This window comes from Alligator mississippiensis, chromosome 5 (genome assembly GCF_030867095.1).
Source record: "Alligator mississippiensis isolate rAllMis1 chromosome 5, rAllMis1, whole genome shotgun sequence".
NCBI lineage: Eukaryota > Metazoa > Chordata > Crocodylia > Alligatoridae > Alligator > Alligator mississippiensis.
In genome coordinates, this window is record NC_081828.1 from 29,240,550 (window position 1) to 29,256,891 (window position 16,342).

The 16,342-nt window shown below is 45.7% G+C and overlaps 1 protein-coding gene and 1 long non-coding RNA gene across 11 annotated transcripts in view; one reads left to right on the forward strand and one right to left on the reverse strand.

Annotated features, from left to right (window-relative positions):
* Positions 1 to 3,417, forward strand: part of LOC109283562 (uncharacterized) — a 98,593-nt gene extending 95,176 nt beyond the window's left edge. For all 6 annotated transcript variants that reach the window (XR_009462364.1, XR_009462362.1, XR_009462363.1 and 3 more), the window contains one exon: positions 3,119 to 3,417. This is a non-coding gene — a long non-coding RNA (uncharacterized LOC109283562). The remainder of the gene's footprint in view (positions 1 to 3,118) is intronic.
* Positions 1 to 16,342, reverse strand: part of ODF2L (outer dense fiber of sperm tails 2 like) — an 81,791-nt gene that overhangs the window by 4,641 nt on the left and 60,808 nt on the right. For 4 of the 5 annotated variants that reach the window (XM_019489064.2, XM_019489063.2, XM_019489065.2 and 1 more), the window contains 4 exons: positions 13,841 to 13,942; positions 12,762 to 12,847; positions 12,519 to 12,681; positions 11,212 to 11,337 (listed from right to left, as the gene is read on the reverse strand). In XM_019489064.2, the coding sequence (XP_019344609.1) occupies positions 11,212 to 11,337; positions 12,519 to 12,681; positions 12,762 to 12,847; positions 13,841 to 13,942 (477 nt within the window). Of the gene's footprint in view, positions 1 to 5,921; positions 6,753 to 11,211; positions 11,338 to 12,518; positions 12,682 to 12,761; positions 12,848 to 13,840; positions 13,943 to 16,342 lie in introns of those variants that run through there. The other variant, XM_059728021.1, reaches the window with a different exon arrangement.

Consider the following 16,342-nt stretch of genomic DNA (forward strand, 5'->3'; position numbering starts at 1 on the left):
GGGCACCAGCACGGTCAGGGGTCTGGGGGGCCCAGGGGCATAAGCAGGGCTAGGAGGCTGTGGGGGTGGGGGAACAAGGGGCACCAGCAGGGCTGTGGGGGGCCTTTTTTTAAATCACAGATTCTGGGGTTTTTAATTTTTTTTAAAAATCTCAAATTCTCTATCAAGGAAAACCAGGATCCCTGATGATGAACAACTGATGATGGTTACCTTCTTGAACCCTATCCTGTTTCCAGCATCATTAAACCAGCAAGAAGAGAACAATATGATTCTTGTTTTTCTTTTCATAAGTCATTCTCAATTTTATAAAAATAAGTTATGAAACTGAAGGTGAACAATGTATGTGTTCTGAGTTAGCTCACAATAACTCGTCCCTCAGATGCATATAATTCTCTTTCTATATTTATTTTCAAACTGTCAGCCTAGAATGGAAACCATTAGAAAAAAAACTTAGCCTTAGCTTTGAAATGGAGAGATCAGAGAGATTTTGCTGGAACAAAAGACAAATGATTTGTAGTTCTTATTAGCATCTGAAAATGGCAATTTTCTCAGATCCCATCTTTTTCATTTCAGCACCAGGTGTGATATTTGAAATAATTTAGAATGCAATAGCTAGTCTCTGATTATTTAACTGAGGTTTTTTCCCCAGAAAGCTAAGCAAGCTCTAACAAAGCCACACCCTTCAAACCGTTTCCTTTTTCCATTAAACTCAGTTTCAATAGAAGCATGATCAAGCCCAGACAGACCATAAAAAATATACATATTTTAAATATGAACAAATATACAGGCTTCTTTCATAATATGAAAAAAAAATTTTAAAAAGTGACAAGAACTTTCTACCCAAAATCAAAATGTTAGGAAGGAAAGAACAGTGAAAAATTGGGAATAAGTTAGTAAACCAGAACTTCCCTAACATACTATTGGAAGAAGCAGTAAAGATGACTCTCAGCTTTCTTGCATATTCACATATACAGTCCTCCTCCAATGGCAGATCTTTCCTCTGGGTTGGGATGCAACAGGTTTGTTTGTTTGTTTGTTTGTTTGTTTTGGGGGGGGGTTTGCATTCGTGAGGGTTCTGTGAATTTATTCCAGTAAGATGGGGTACTAAGCTATCATTAACTTCTAAGTAGTACAGGCTCACCTCTGTAGAGAACATGCATCTCCAACACTAGACTTCATGGTTAGCCCTTGCCACTGACACTGCTGTTTTATAAGGCAGTGAAACAGGGGTTGTGTATAGAAAGGGCCAACTGGTAACAAGAGAATACTGTTTAGATTCCAGAGAACAGTCTCTCCAACTAGGAGATAAATCCTCATACGGTCCAAGAATCTGGCCACTATAGAATATCAGAACAGCTGATGTACAATAAACCTTGCCCTCATTTCCCTCACTATGACAAGTTCTTGTGTTCATGTCCTTAGGCCTAAAAACACTGGGGATTATTGAAATCAGAAGGTATGCACATAGGATGTCCAAAGACCACAAAATGAGAAATGTCTAAAAAGGACCCAACTCTAACCTTCTCTGGTGTAGCAATTATGATAAATATTTTATTTTCTTTGGGGGTTATGAAGTTTATGGGGGAGTAACCCAACGTGAGAAATATGTTTTGAGTTCTGTAGTTTATGGGCCACTAAGTCATTAAAAAAAACCTGTCTGCTGAGAATATTTTGCCAGCATATTCTGAAGCTCTGGATAATGAGTGACCTTTAGAGTTATGTCATCATGAGAACAAAAAGTTCCAAAGCCTGCTGACATATCACAGTGGATCTTGCTTCCCCTGGCTGTCGTAAATTCTTAGATGCATAAGAATAAAACAACACTGTGAAGAATGACTCTTGGCACTGGAATTATAGGAATCTTACCTCTTGAACAGTCTGTATGCACTGTGTTTGCAGGCTGTCCAAATGGATCTCTCATCCTACTATTGCTGGCTTCTTTGATGGAATATAATGGAGAGCAGTACTCCTTTACAGACTATCATTGGGTCCATCCCATACCACTTTAATGATGACAAAGGAAGCTGTAGGGAAAGGTGTACTAGCTTCTTCAGAAGATGTTTGTTTAGCTGATATACAGACTAGTTGCCCTTGCAAGAAATGAAAATAAAGTCTGGCGTAAGTCGTGTAGGTGCAAGAAAACATGCGGCCTACCAGACAGATGGAAGTACTCATTGATGTCTTGGAGTGAACTGCAGGCAGGTACAAAAGTCTGGTACACTTTGGAGTCTCTCTGGTGGCAGATAAGAATGTCAGAGTCCAAAATCGGTCCTATAGATTCTATTTTTCCGTTGAAGTCAGTATCGACTTCTCGAAACACAGCGAAGTCTCCTATTTCTCTCATTCCCCACAAATGAGCCAAGCATTTAAATCAAGGAATAAGATTATACAGGCAGGGATCACCACATTGAACATAAGCCTGCATATGAATGCTGTAGCTACCTCAAGACACGAATGACGTTCTTCTTCAGAATCAGAAAAGAATGAAAAACAAATCTTTCCCCTTTGTTGATGGCAAACTTCTTTCCACTGTTCCAATAACAAAAATTGTAGCATACTCCCATAGGATAGGGAGCATGAGGGTGGTTAGAGCTGGTCTGTGAAGCTTAAGCTGAGCTGGGCCTACCCACAGAAGTTAAAATACAGAATATTAATGACAATTGCATAGTGCAAGAGCATGTAAGTTTGTGGCTGGACCTTCTCAAAAGAAATGATGAGACATCACTTCCAACATATCTATGATGATTTTAAGCAGGCTCCTACGTGCCTGGTATGTTACTGTGTGAAATGTCTATCCTTGATTAATTATTATAGTAAATATTTCTTTGTAATTAACTCATGTTTATGTGCAGGAAGAGACATTCTCCATATAGATTTTGATAGCTGTTTCCTCCTGATTTACTTTACTTTTGCCTCAGTGGTTCCCTTGATCTTCCAAAAACAACTCAAAACCTTTGTGGTTTTCCCAGTTGTTAACCAATTTCTTGATATGTTCCAACTCATTACAAATTGATAACCTCCTATGACTGAGAAAGGCCCAATTTTGATTGAATAGCCTCTCTGATAATCAAGCTGTGCATTACTGGTTAACAGGATTTTTGTATTAATCATTGCTTAGGTTTCTCTCTTGATTTACACAACTGTAAGAATGCTTTGAAGATGCTGAGCTAAAGGGTATAAAAAAGGAATGAAGCAGGTAATAGGACATGCTTCAAGAGTGAAAAATGGCTCAACACAAGAACTTCTACTGTGCCCAGCTGATCTTCTGGTGAACAGATCCATGTCTTGAGAAGCAGACAAGACTGAGACTCTTTGCCTTTATTGGTGAGATACTATCACTTTTACAGCTAAATATATTGGACTTTGCTTTGCTGTAAGCTCATTTAAAAGCAATCAGTTGTAGTAAATAAAGCCTTCCTGTCATTTATCAAACAGGTTGTCATGTCAATCCTTTGACTAGTCCTGAATCCCATTTCATAACTTAACAGATGGCACAGCTAATCTTAACTGTTTCCAGCAACCAGAGATGTGTAATTAAGATGTTACAGAACCCACAAAAATGAAACAAACTAAACTCAAGTAGAGGGAGTATGATAAAATTTAGAGGGATGTGTTCTGCTGTCAAGGAAACTATCACATTTCTTGCTTGGATGTGATGGAGGCTGGTGAACTGACACAGGTGGAATCTGACATCTTCATCTAGGTAATATTTGTCTTTTCTATGTATTGTGGACTGAGGGCATTTTTACATGTGCCTTGGGATGTGGTACTGGGCGCCTTAATTAGTAAGCTGTGCTAATTAAAAGCGCCCACACATCATGTGTATTAGCATCCTTGCACTGAAAAAATGGATGGTGGGGCGCTTTGAACTGAAACTCATCAAATGTGTTATTTCAAAATGCCCCGCCACCATTTTTTTAGCACAGTAATGCAGAAGACTGCCAGAGCGCATCAATTTTCATGCACCAGCAGACTTGATTAATCTGCTCCAACATGCTGGATTTCCACACATCTGTAGCAGCCCAGAGTGTCTGCCACCACTCTTGTTGAAGCCTAAATTATTTATGCTTAAGTGGCAGAGTACATAACCAATGTTCCCTCTAAGGAGTAGCGGTCTGTGAGCGTGCCGCTTTGGTCCCACCTCCCCCTTTTGGTGCAGTGTAGGACACTTACTGAAGGTAAGCATCTCACTCCTCACCCAGGGCAGGAAGTAAACACTTGTATGCTCTGGTTGCTGTTTCTGTGTGCCCGCCACGACTTGATGTTCTTCTTCCTGGGAGACAGTTCCTCGCAGGTGGCTTGTGGGATCCCATGCCTTGATTTCTTTGTGAGGCTCCAACCTCCACTTTACCCCACCCTTATCACATCCACGGCCAAGACAGACCTCAGCATCCTGAGGTCTCACTTATAGATGATAGCTTCACATCTGTAAAGTCCCGCCACTGTGGGGCGGAGACCTCCTGGGTGTCAGCTCCTTGTAGGTCGTCCTTTGTCTGTGGACCGTGGCCTCTACAAATAAACTTGTCTCAGTCTCGAGGTAATAGGAAAACTCAGAAATATATGTTAACAGAAATCAATCAGCGTGTGCTGGTAGGCTCCTGGCTCTTGCCTCCCAGGACCATAGGCCCCTGAACTGGGTGTCTTGTGCATCTCTCTTTAAGAGCTGTGCCTTGCAGGCTCAGCAGCTCACCGCCATGCCTCTCACAGCTGTTGTGAGGGGCTGTCCTTTGGGTCCTCACCCCTTTCCACTTTGGCATGAACAACGCATGCCCCCAGAGGCTGGGGGGGCACAGCCACTGCCCGGTGGCAGTGGTGTGGTGGTGGCAAGCTCCCGCAGGTAGCCATGGCGGTGGGTGGGTAGCGATCACCTGCAGATGCCGCTGGCAGCAGCAGCAGCCACCAGCGGCAATCAGGGACCGCCCACAGACACTGTCTGCAGTGTTGGTGGGGAGGGGAGGTGGGGAGGCAAGTGGTGACCACCTGCAGGTGCTGCTGGCAGCACTTCTGTCAGGGGGTGCACCGCCAATCTCAGGGGGTGCATGTGTTCCCACGTGCACCTCTATGTGCCGCCAATGCATGTTGGGCCTGTCTGACATGAGGCTGGGTCTGTCTGGGTTGCTCCAGCTGTCACTCCAGCCACTTGCCTTGGCAACCTTGATTAGCTCGCCGTCTTGCTCAGGCCCCAGCTACCATAGCCCCATAGGCCTCACACCACCAACTACTCCGCCCCCTATCTCAGTCCCGGGCTTCTGCCCCTCCTCAGGGGCTCACCGCCAATGTGGCGCCTCTGTCGTGCACGGCCTACTCCCCATGCCCTCAGTGTCGCGTGCTTCTTCCTTATCACACTTAGTGGTGCTCCCCGGTCCTTGCTTTGGGGTTTCTCCGAGGCATGCCGCTGCCTCTTCCTTGCCATGCTCAGTGGCTTTTTCAGATCCTCCTCCTGGGGTTGCAGTGGGTATGCCGCTCCCTTTTCTTCACCGTGCTTGGCAGTTTTTCCCAGTTCTCCTCCTGGGGTTGTATGAGGGTGTGCTGCTCCCTAGGCACATGGCATGCTCTCCCCAGCAGCATCCTGGAGCATTCCCCCACCTCACTCTCCTCTGCGTGCCCCCCAGCTGCTATCCCAGCCCTCTTTTCATAGGCCCGCTCCTCTCTCAGGCCCTGCCCTCTCTCCCCATTGATTCACAGGCTCAGGCTGCTCCAAAAATAGCGTGCCTGAGCCTGCCAGCCCAGCATCCAGCCACAGCTGCCCCTCATCTGCTCTCCTGTTGTGAGCAATGGGGAGAGTCAGGGTGGGCTGTCTCTTCCCCTTTCACACTATGGGCACCTAATTATAGGCACTCAAGATGAAAAGTTTCTGTATAAATTCCTGGTAGAATAGGATCCTTTTTACCAACTCAGAAAAACATTTATTCATCACTTGGTCATATTATGAACTTTTATTGTCAGAAAAAAGAAGAGCCTGCTAATAATACCCTTTTCAGCTCAAATTTAAGTTCAGTATTTAAGCCCAGTAGAATAGGCTGCACTAGTACAGAATAATGCACTGGGCATTTCCTCAAAGCTTTTTGTAATTCTGTACACAAATTATGCTGTCTTTCTAATAGATTCATAGATGTTAGGTGTCACAACCCAAGGGTGTGATTTTTGTTTGTGTGTGCTTCGGCACTGCTAAATTATTTCCCGCCACTCGTAGCTTTCTTTGCAGGGTGCATTTCTTAGTTGCAAAAAGAGAAATGCACACTGCAAGGAGTTCCCGTCATTAGTATTCAAATTTGCGTCCCACTATTGGCCAGTTCTAAATTATTCCCACGTGGTGGCTAGCGATTGGCTTGCTAGCCGTATAAGAGGCTTGAAGGGTTTCCGCCCAAGTTGAAGGACTCCACGACTATCAGGAGGAGGAGAACTTCACGTCTTGTGAAGATCTCTAAGCGCTGCGGAGCCTATCGAACCCAGCGTGTATCTCAAGAAGGCTATAGGGGTCTGATCAGCCTCTCGCCTCTCCCCGTCACCGCCTGATCCCTCGACGTACCCTTCCCTGCGCGCAAGTTCCACGGAGCCTAGCAAACTTCATGTGAGTCTATTCAGAGCTCTTTGCTTCGAGTACTTTCTTCGGTTGACACGACGGGCTCGCGGTTTAGAGCTCTCAACCAGATTGGGCTAGAAGGTTCACGGGAAGGAACTCTAGTCCGCCTTTCTTCTTTTCTGTCTGTAACTGCAACTCAAGCAAGTTTTCCTGCCTGCACCGCGACCATCTTTGGTGTAAAAAAATAATCTTAAATCAATCACTAAGCGTCCGTGCCTAATTCTAGCGTGCCGCCTGCCTTCCCCGACCTGGCGTGTCCGGGCTGCTGGCCACAGCCCACTGCGCAAACCCCCCCCCCCCCCCGAGGGCCTTGGACCGCTCCCGGCCCGCACATTAGGGTCTGAAGGGACCTCAGTAGATCGAGTCCAACCCCCTGCCCTGGGCAGGAAAGAGCGCTAGGGTCATCTGACCCTAGCTAGGTGCTTTTCCAGTCTCCTCTTGAAGACCTCCAAGGTAAGGGAGAGCACCACCTCCCTTGGAAACCCATTCCAGATTCTGGCAACCCTTACAATGAAGAAGTTCTTTCTAATGTCCAACCTAAATCTGCTTTCCATCAATTTGTGGCCATTGTTCCTAGTTACTCCGGGGGGGGGGGGGGGGTAGTAAATAGAGCATCTCCTATTCCCTGCTGCCCTCCCCTGATGAATTTATAGGCAGCCACAAGATCACCTCTCAGCTTTCTCTTGTGAAGGCTAAAGAGATCTAGGTCCTTCAGTCTCTCCTCATAGTTTAATTTATGTTAACTAAATTATTTGGATGCTAATCTTGCTGGGATCCTATGACCCCAGCTGACTTCCTGCCCCTCGGGTGGGGTCTGGACTCGATGATCTTCCGAGGTCCCTTCCAGCCCTAAGTTCTATGAAATCTATGAAATTATGATTTAGTATGTTCTCTCAAATACATGGCAATTCAATAAGAAATATCAATTAGGAATATACTACTTTGTTTAAAAAGTTTCAGTGTCTATAAGTGATGAAAATAGTTAAATAATTTATGATAACCAAAGGTAGTTCACCAAAGACTGCAGCACTGGTGTCATCTGGAAGGCTTTGGCGTCCATGACCACAGCCCACTCTTTGGTGAGAGAGGTAGCGAGCTGCTGGGAAGGGACAGCCTCCACCTCTCTCCACTGGGGAGAAGGCTCTTCTCAGCCACACTGGCTGACCTGCTCCACCAGGCTTTTAACTAAACCCGCCGGGGGAAGGGACCCCTTCTGTCACTGCTGGCCCTCTGAGCAACCCTTGCAAAGCCAGCAGGCCAAGGCACTTAAGGGAACCCACCCCTGCCCCAGCCCTGGAATGAACTGTAGACAAGGCAAGGGCCCTCAAGGGGACATTTGTGCGCCTATACACAAATGCCAGGAGCTTGGGGAAAAACAGGAGGAACTTGTCTTCCTGCTAAATGCAAATAACTATGATGTCACAGGGATAACGGAAACCTGGTGGGACTCCACCCATGACTGGGCCACAGGTATAGATGGCTACACCCTGTACAGGAGGGATTGAGTGGACAAAAGGGGTGGGGGTGTAGCTCTCTATGTCAAGGAAAGCTACGCATCCCTGCAAGCCAACATTGGCACCCACGGTGGATTTGAGACCCCCTGGGTTAAAATCCGTGGGGAACACGGCACAGGGGATCCTATGATGGGAGTCTACTACAGACCCCCTATCCAGGGTCAAGACCTTGACCAGGAGTTTGCCAGGGAATTGGCTGAGGCCACGCGCTCTCAGTGTATGGTTGTCATGGGAGACTAACTACCCAGACATCTCGTGGGAAGAGCACTCAGCCAAATCCGAGTGGTCGCAAAGCTCTCTCAAGCGTGGATGACCTCTATCTGATGAAGGAAGACAAGAGGTACAGGCTGACAAGAGGTAAAGCGCTGCTCGACCTGGTACTAGCAATTGGGGATGACCTAATCAGTGACCTAATGATTGGAGGGAAGCTGGGTGACAGTGTCCATGTGCTGATCACCTTCACCATCCACCATAAAGCTGGCAAGTCAGTCAGTAATACAGAAGTCCTCAACTTCAGAAAAGATGACTTTGGCAAGCTCAGGAGGCTTGTCAGTGAGGCCCTAAAGGGCCACAACCCAAAGGGGAGGGCAGTTCAGGATGAGTGGTTGCTCCTCAAGGGAGCAATCCTGGATGCGCAAGCAAAGTCCATCCTGTCTCGGAGGAAAGGCAGCAAAAAGGGCATAGCAGCCCCCTTGGCTCTGCAGAGAACTAGTGGACCTCCTACATCTTAAAAGGAAGACCTACAAAGGATGGAGGACTGGATCCACCACAAAGGAGGACTACTCTGCTCTGGTCCAGACCTGCAGAGAGCAAACCAGGAAAGCCAAGGCTGTGACGGAACTCCAGCTATCTACAAATATTAAGGACAATAAAAAGTCCTTTTTTAGATATGTGGGGAACTGGAAGAAAAGCAAGGGCAACATTGGACCCCTGCTAAACCAGATAGGACAACTGACAACCAATGCCCAGGAAAAGGCAAACTTGCTAAATGGGTACCTTACATCAGTTTTTCACCAGTCCCATGGGACACCCCTGCCCACTGCAGGACAGGAAGGCCCGGGTGAGGGAGATTCCTTACCATCCATCAAAGCTGACCTCGACAAGCTGGATACCTTCAAGTCAGCAGCCCTGACGGTTTACACCCAAGGGTACTCAAAGAGCTAGCAGGCATCATAGCTCAACCCCTGGCACAGATCTTTGAGAACTCCTGGCGCTCTGGTGAAGTGCCTGAAGATTGGAAGAAGACCAATGTGGTGCCTATCTTCAAAAAAGGGAGGAAAGTGGATCTGGCAAACTACAGACCCATCAGGCTGACCTCTATCCTGGGGAAGGTCTTGAAAAGATTATCAAAGAGACCATTCTATACAGGCTAGCTGATGGCAATATCCTAAGGGATGCCCAGCATGGGTTTGTTGCAGGTAGGGCTTGCTTGACCAATCTAATTTCCTTTTATGACCACGTGACCCATCACCTGGACAAGGGGGAAGAGATTGATGTCATAGATTCATAGATGTTAGGGTCGGAAGGGACCTCAATAGATCATCGAGTCCGACCCCCTGCATAAGCAGGAAAGAGTGCTGGGTCTAGATGACCCCAGCTAGATACTCATCTAACCTCCTCTTGAAGACCCCCAGGGTAGGGGAGAGCACCACCTCCCTTGGGAGCCCGTTCCAGACCTTGGCCACTCGAACTGTGAAAAAGTTCTTCCTAATGTCCAATCTAAATCTGCTCTCTGCTAGCTTGTGGCCATTGTTTCTTGTAACCCCTGGGGGCGCCTTGGTGAATAAATACTCACCAATTCTCTTCTGTGCCCCCGTGATGAACTTATAGGCAGCCACAAGGTCGCCTCTCAACCTTCTCTTGCGGAGGCTGAAAAGGTCCAGTTTCTCTAGTCTCTCCTCGTAGGGCTTGGTCTGCAGGCCCTTGACCATACGAGTTGCCCTTCTCTGGACCCTCTCCATGTCATATATCTTGACTTTAAAAGAGCCTTTGATCTGGTATTCCATGATCACTTCTTGGCAAAACTGGCTACCTGTGGCCTCGACCTCACCACAATTGGCTGGCTGGGAAATTGGCTCCGCGGCAGCACCCAGAGTAGGTGGTAGGCGGAAGTCAACTTTTGTGGTGCCCTGTGACCAGAGGGGTCCCTCAAGGCTCTGTCCTAGGGACTTTACTTTTTAACATCTTCATCGATGATGTAGATATGTGTGTCAGAAGTGGGCTGGGCCAAATTTGCTGACATTGCCAAACTCTGGGGTAAAGCATCCACACCTGAGGACGGGAGGGCAATCCAGGCAGATCTTGACAGGCTCGGGAAATGGGCGGAAGAGAAACTGATGGTGTTTAACACCAAAAAAATGCAAGGTTCTCCACCTTGGGAGGAAAAACCTGCAGCATGCTTATAGGCTCAGCAGTGCTACGCTGGTTAGCAACCAGATGAACATGAGCCTTCAATGTGATGCTGCAGCTAGTAAAGCGAGCAAAACGCTGGCTTGCATCCATAGACGCTTCTCAAGCAAATCCCAGGACGTCATTCTCCCATTGTACTCGACCTTGGTGAGGCCGCAGCTGGAGTACTGTGTCGAGTTTTGGGCTCCACAATTCAAAAAGGATGTGGAGAAGCTTGAGACAGTGCAGAGGAGAGCCACACGCATGATCAGAGGTCAGGATAACAGACCTTATGACGAGAGGCTGAGAGCCATGGGACTCTTCAGCCTGGAAAAGCACAGGCTCAGGGGTGATCTGGTGGCCACCTATAAGTTTATTAGGGGTGTTCACCAGGATCTGAGGGAACGTCTGTTCACCAGAGCCCCCCAAGGGATGACAAGATTGAATGGTCACAAACTCCTCTGCGACCGTTTCAGGCTGCACGTAAGGAAGAACTTCTTTACTGTCTGAGCCCCCAAGGTTTGGAATAGCCTGCTGCCAGAGGTGGTTCAAGCACCCACTTTCAATGCCTTCAAGACACTGTTGGATGTTTATCTTGCTGGGATCCTACGATCCCTGCTGACTTCCTGCCCCTAGGCAGGGGGCTGGACTCGATGATCCTCTGGGGTCCCTTCCAGCCTGAATGTCTATGAAATCACACGTGTCCATAAAGGGTTATATACTCACATGGTTTACTTTGCAGACAAGTTGCTTATGCTCCTCCTGCCTCTCTCTCAATTCAGTTTCAAGATCCAGTATTTTTGTCTGAAGAGTTTGTTCCTTGGATGACATTTTTTCCATTTCTTCAGACACCTGTAATGATAAAGACAAAACAAGAATCTGTATTGCTATATCCAGGCCTCCAATTAAATCCCCCAATAAACAAACTTTTAGAAAACTAGATTATCGTTGCTAGAGCTCTTTAATATTTATAATCTGTTAATAAATTTATAATTTATAAACCTGTTATAATCTTTTGTCTATTCCCTGCCAATTACTATTTTATTGCACCTGAGCACACCTGGGAAACATTCTGTTGGAAAATGAAGTTGCATTATATGGAAATAAAGTAGGGTCAATACAAAAAAAAAGTAAATGTGATTTGAAATGAACTCTCTCTCAAAAATCAGTGCGTCACTGTTATTAGAATGCAGAGGAAAAAAATCTCATAAACTTGCAGATATTTTATTCCTGCCAAAAGCTATCCCTAATCTGCCCAGCTGTATATGAGTCTGGTTATTCAGTCTGGGAAGTCAAAGGCTGCCAGATGTGATGATAGTTACATCACTTCCTATGTTCTGTTGGCTATAAAAACTGTTAAGTCTTCATTGAGCCAACTCAACAGGCTGGTAAACTCAAGAACAATTTTGACCTTTCCAGTTATATTTTCAGATGTATTTTCTGATTGTACCAAAATAAAATTTCTTGTGACATAAGTTCCTACACCTCTTCAGCTTTTTGATTTACTGCTTGCAGTGTATCCTTTCTGCGTATGATTATGCAAAGAGTTATAAATCTGGAGTGTGGAAAGCCTTCTTCTGAAATCAGTAAAGCATCAGCATCAAAGTCCTTGTGGCCTGCCTATTATAAAATGAAAAGAAAATGAAAATTGGCCAGATGAAGCTTTTGATCAGGATCTCTCACTTCTGCAGATTTAAACACTGGATGGCTGAAGCCCCTTATATGGTTTGAAGGAAAGCATTCCTTTGTGTAAAGGTAAATTCCCAGTTCCAATAAAGTCAGCAGAGTTCTGCCATTGACTTTAGTAACACCAGGATTTCACCCAAGGAATCCTGAAATTCATATTTACTTGGGCAAAAATCTGACTCACTAAAGTTCTCTCACATTGGCCCCTATATAAATAATATTCTACTCATCTCTGGTCTAGTTTTCACATGTACTTGAATCCCTTAGTTTTTCTGTTTTGTTTTGTTTTTTAATTTCAAACTGGGGAAATCGCAAGCAAATTTAGAAATACATTGCAGTGTTTTTACCATTTTTCTCCCTTCTTCCAAAGCAGCCTCCAGCTGTCTTGTTAAAGCACCATATTCTGTAAATTTCTCTTTAAGCTGCAATTCATTATGCTGAAGACTCTTTTCTTGGTTTGCTAGCTGATGTGCAAGCACTTCATTCTGTAATTCCATCTTTTCTAATTGTCTTTATGCAAGAGAAATACATATATTAGATTACAACAAGAAAAACGTAAAAATGAGAAGTAGTTAGTTACCAGATTTTACCTTTTAAGATCTTCATATTTCTTCTCAATATTCAAGTTTTCCTCTTGCAAAGAATGAACTCTCAAGGAACTGTTACTGTTTTCCATCTGTAAAGATGATAATTCCACCCTATTAAATGGAGCTGGAGTCTTGACATTGTAAGCCAAATAAATTTACTGTTAAAATCAAATGAAACTATTCCATCAAAGCAAGAGCTGGCCTACATTTTAAATAAGTATAATACAACTAAAGCAGCACAGTAAAAATATGTGAAGATTTATTATGGCATTATTATGCAGGAGCACTAGTAGCATAACTATAGGTAGGCAAGTAGGTCACTACCCCTAGGTACAGACTTACAAGAGGCACAAGAATGGCAGCTGCTGAGGCCACCGCTGCTGCCCAGGACAAAAAACGTCCTAGTTACATCTCCAAGGAACACTTCAGAAGTGCTGGCTGACAGATTTCAGAAAAAGCAGTGAAGCATTTACATAAAAAAGTAATTAATTTTGCAGAAAGATATGCTAGAGGGAAAAAAAAAAAAAGGAAGAAAGTCAAGCTGTTGCCCACAGAACCCCGAGTCTGATTAGGCAGTCAGTACTAAAACAAAATAAACTGGCCATACTTCTGTGCAGATAGCCTCCAGTGTATTCTAGACTGATGCAGAACAGCCCTAGCATCCGCATAGCTGGGAACATGCTTAGCCACAATGGAAGAATTCTCTTTTCTGGGAGGGTAACCTAGGTCATTGCTATTTTAAAGCAAGAAAAGGAAGAAGAGTCACTTCTGAACACACTTTGATGGGTTCTCAAATTCTAATGTGCACCCACTCCCCTGGCCACTAGCCTGGGAACAATTCGTTTGCACTTGGAAAATATGCTTGTGGGGGCCACAGCAATTACATACATATAAGTTGTTAGAAAAGTATTTAACACATTTTGGTGTCTTTTTGTGCAATTTTCTACTTACAAAACAAGAAGGGAAAAAAGGCAACATGCTGCAACTCCTAGCAAGTGATACATAATCCTATTTTAAAGATCATTCTTTTGCAGAATACTGTGAAAACATGACAAACTGTTTATCATAAATAGAATACTTACCTTATCTATTTGTAAATATTTTGCTTCTGTTATTTTGTTTTCATTTAAAGCTGTTTTGTATCTAGTTTTCAGGTCTTCTGCTTCCATTTGTAGTTTCTGCACCTATGATACAACATATTTTACATGTATATGCAAGTAGTATTTCATCCACTCCCTTAACTCTGGAAGCATATATGTCTGGCAGCAAAAAATACCCCTTTAACTTCTAAATTGTTTCCTTGTTTTTCTATCATGCTTTGTTAACCTGCATTCACTCAATGTATGAACAGACATCACATTTGTCCTGGGAAAAAGCCTTTTGTCCTGTGATCACACAGACCTACAAGTACTCTCTCCCACTTCAAGTCCCTCTGAAGGATGCCAGATGAAATGTACTAGGGCTGTGTGGAACAGCACTGTTCTGCTTTGACTTCTGTTTTGATGGGACAGTGTTTTTGTTTCAAGTTTTGTTTAGGTTTGAAAGCACTGTTCTGTTTTTCTGCGTCAAAATTGTTTCAACGTTTCGCCCATAGGTTATAATGGGAAAGCACGAAACTGCCTATAACTTTGTCACTTCTTGCCTGATTTGCATGAAACTTGCCAGGCTGGTAGCCCATTTTGAGGGAATGAAGCCTGTCAAGATTCAAGGATATAGATGCAGAGGTTTCTGGGAAACTGTACCTCAAGGTGTTGATAAGAAAACTTGTCACTTACCAGCAGCGGCAGCCTCCAAGAGGCAGATCCAGGGTCTGTACCCCCGGGAGGGCTGCAGGGCTCTGCTGGACTCCTCCCAGGGTGTGGGCCCCCAATCTGCCTGCCGGATCATAGGATGCTGCTGCTGCCACCTAGGACCGGTGGTGGGTGCAGTCTGCACCCAGTGCCGGGAAGATTGGTGCTGCCACTGGGTCCAGCTGGCAGCAGCAGCCTCCTGTGATTTGGCGGGCAGCTCAGGGGCCCACATCCCCAGGAGTCCGGTGCAGCTTCGCAGCCCTCTGGGTGTGTGGATGGGCCCCCGATCTGCCTTTTGGATCACAGCAGACTTCTGCTGCCGGCTGGGACCAGCGCTGGGTGCAGCCTATGTCCAGCACCGGGAAGATTGGTGCTGCCGCTGGCCCCAGCTGGCAGCGACAGCACGCTGTCATGCGATGTGCAGATCTGGGGGCCCATACCCCCCAGGAAGGCTGGGGGATGTGTCAGAATCCTGCCGGGGGGGCGTGGCTCCCAGATCTGTGCTGGATGACACGAAGCTGCTGCTGCTGGCTGGGACCAGCGCTGAAGCCAAGTAAATCTGGTTTCGAAACTCAAAGAGTTTAGAAACTTTTGAAACATTTCAAGTGCCCTTGTTTCATTTTGAAACTTCTGAAACGTTTCGAGTGCCCTTGTTTTGTTTTGAAGCTGTTTTGAAGGCTTGTGTTTCATTTTGATTTTGCCGTTTCAAGCTCAAAATGCATCGAAACAGCTTCAAAACAAAACACCTGGTGAAATTTCGCACCGCCCTAAAACGTACTAACATTTTTTCCTGGGACACCCTGTTGTTGTCTGTGCAGTTATTGTAGTTCATTCCAGGGACAAGCCTGTCAAGCTGTGTGCTCTTGCTGGCCACCTCCTGGTGAACTAGCAGCAATGCAGCTTAAAACAGCTATGTTTGTAAATAACTGTGCCACTCCTGTTTTGATACAGGCCAAACCCAAACAGTCCCAGGACAACTGAAGCATCTGTTCAGCCTTACTCATTCTTCTCCCTTACTCACTGCAAGACACATAACCGAGAATGACCGGACAGAAATCAGTACTACAGAAAAAGGATTGGGGGAACAGGGGACACCAGAGGTATACAGACGACCACAAACTGAATGAGTCCTTCGGAGATTGCTCCTTATTGCAAGCAATGCGCTTTGCTCTTCTACAGATTCAAGCATCCAATACTGACTAGGTAGCCAACAAAATTTATTTTTGGAGGCAAAAAAAACTATGACTTCACAACAATGGTCATATGGCCCCGAAACTTCCATGCACCACCTAGTAACCACAACATGTGCACTCTTTGCCTTCTGTACCAGACCACTCTGTCTTCTGAAGAGGTTAGGTCAGTTAGGTGTAAGGGCCCCTTTACGCATGCATGTAAAGGCACCATGGGATCTAATGTGTAATCCACACAATTTTGTGGATTGGCACACATGCATGGCAGGAGGTGCAACTGTGGGGCTGCACATGAGATACCATCGTGCCTCATCCCCAGTACAGGGAAAGCCCAGGATCGTGATCCCAGGCTCCCCCTGCATTAGCTCCCATGGCTCCAAGCGTCAGCAGTGTTCTCCTCACTGCCCCTGCTATGAGCCATGCAGCCAATGATGCTGCCCCTGCTGTGAGCCGTGCTGCTCCTGCTGAGCTATGATGCTGCCCCTGCTGTGAGACCTGCAGCTGATGAGGCTTGCAGCAGTGGCTGCCTTCTCCCTGCTGCAAGCCACAAAGATGATGAGGCTCACAGTAGGGGCAGCACAGGAAACGCTGCTGCTTCTGCAAG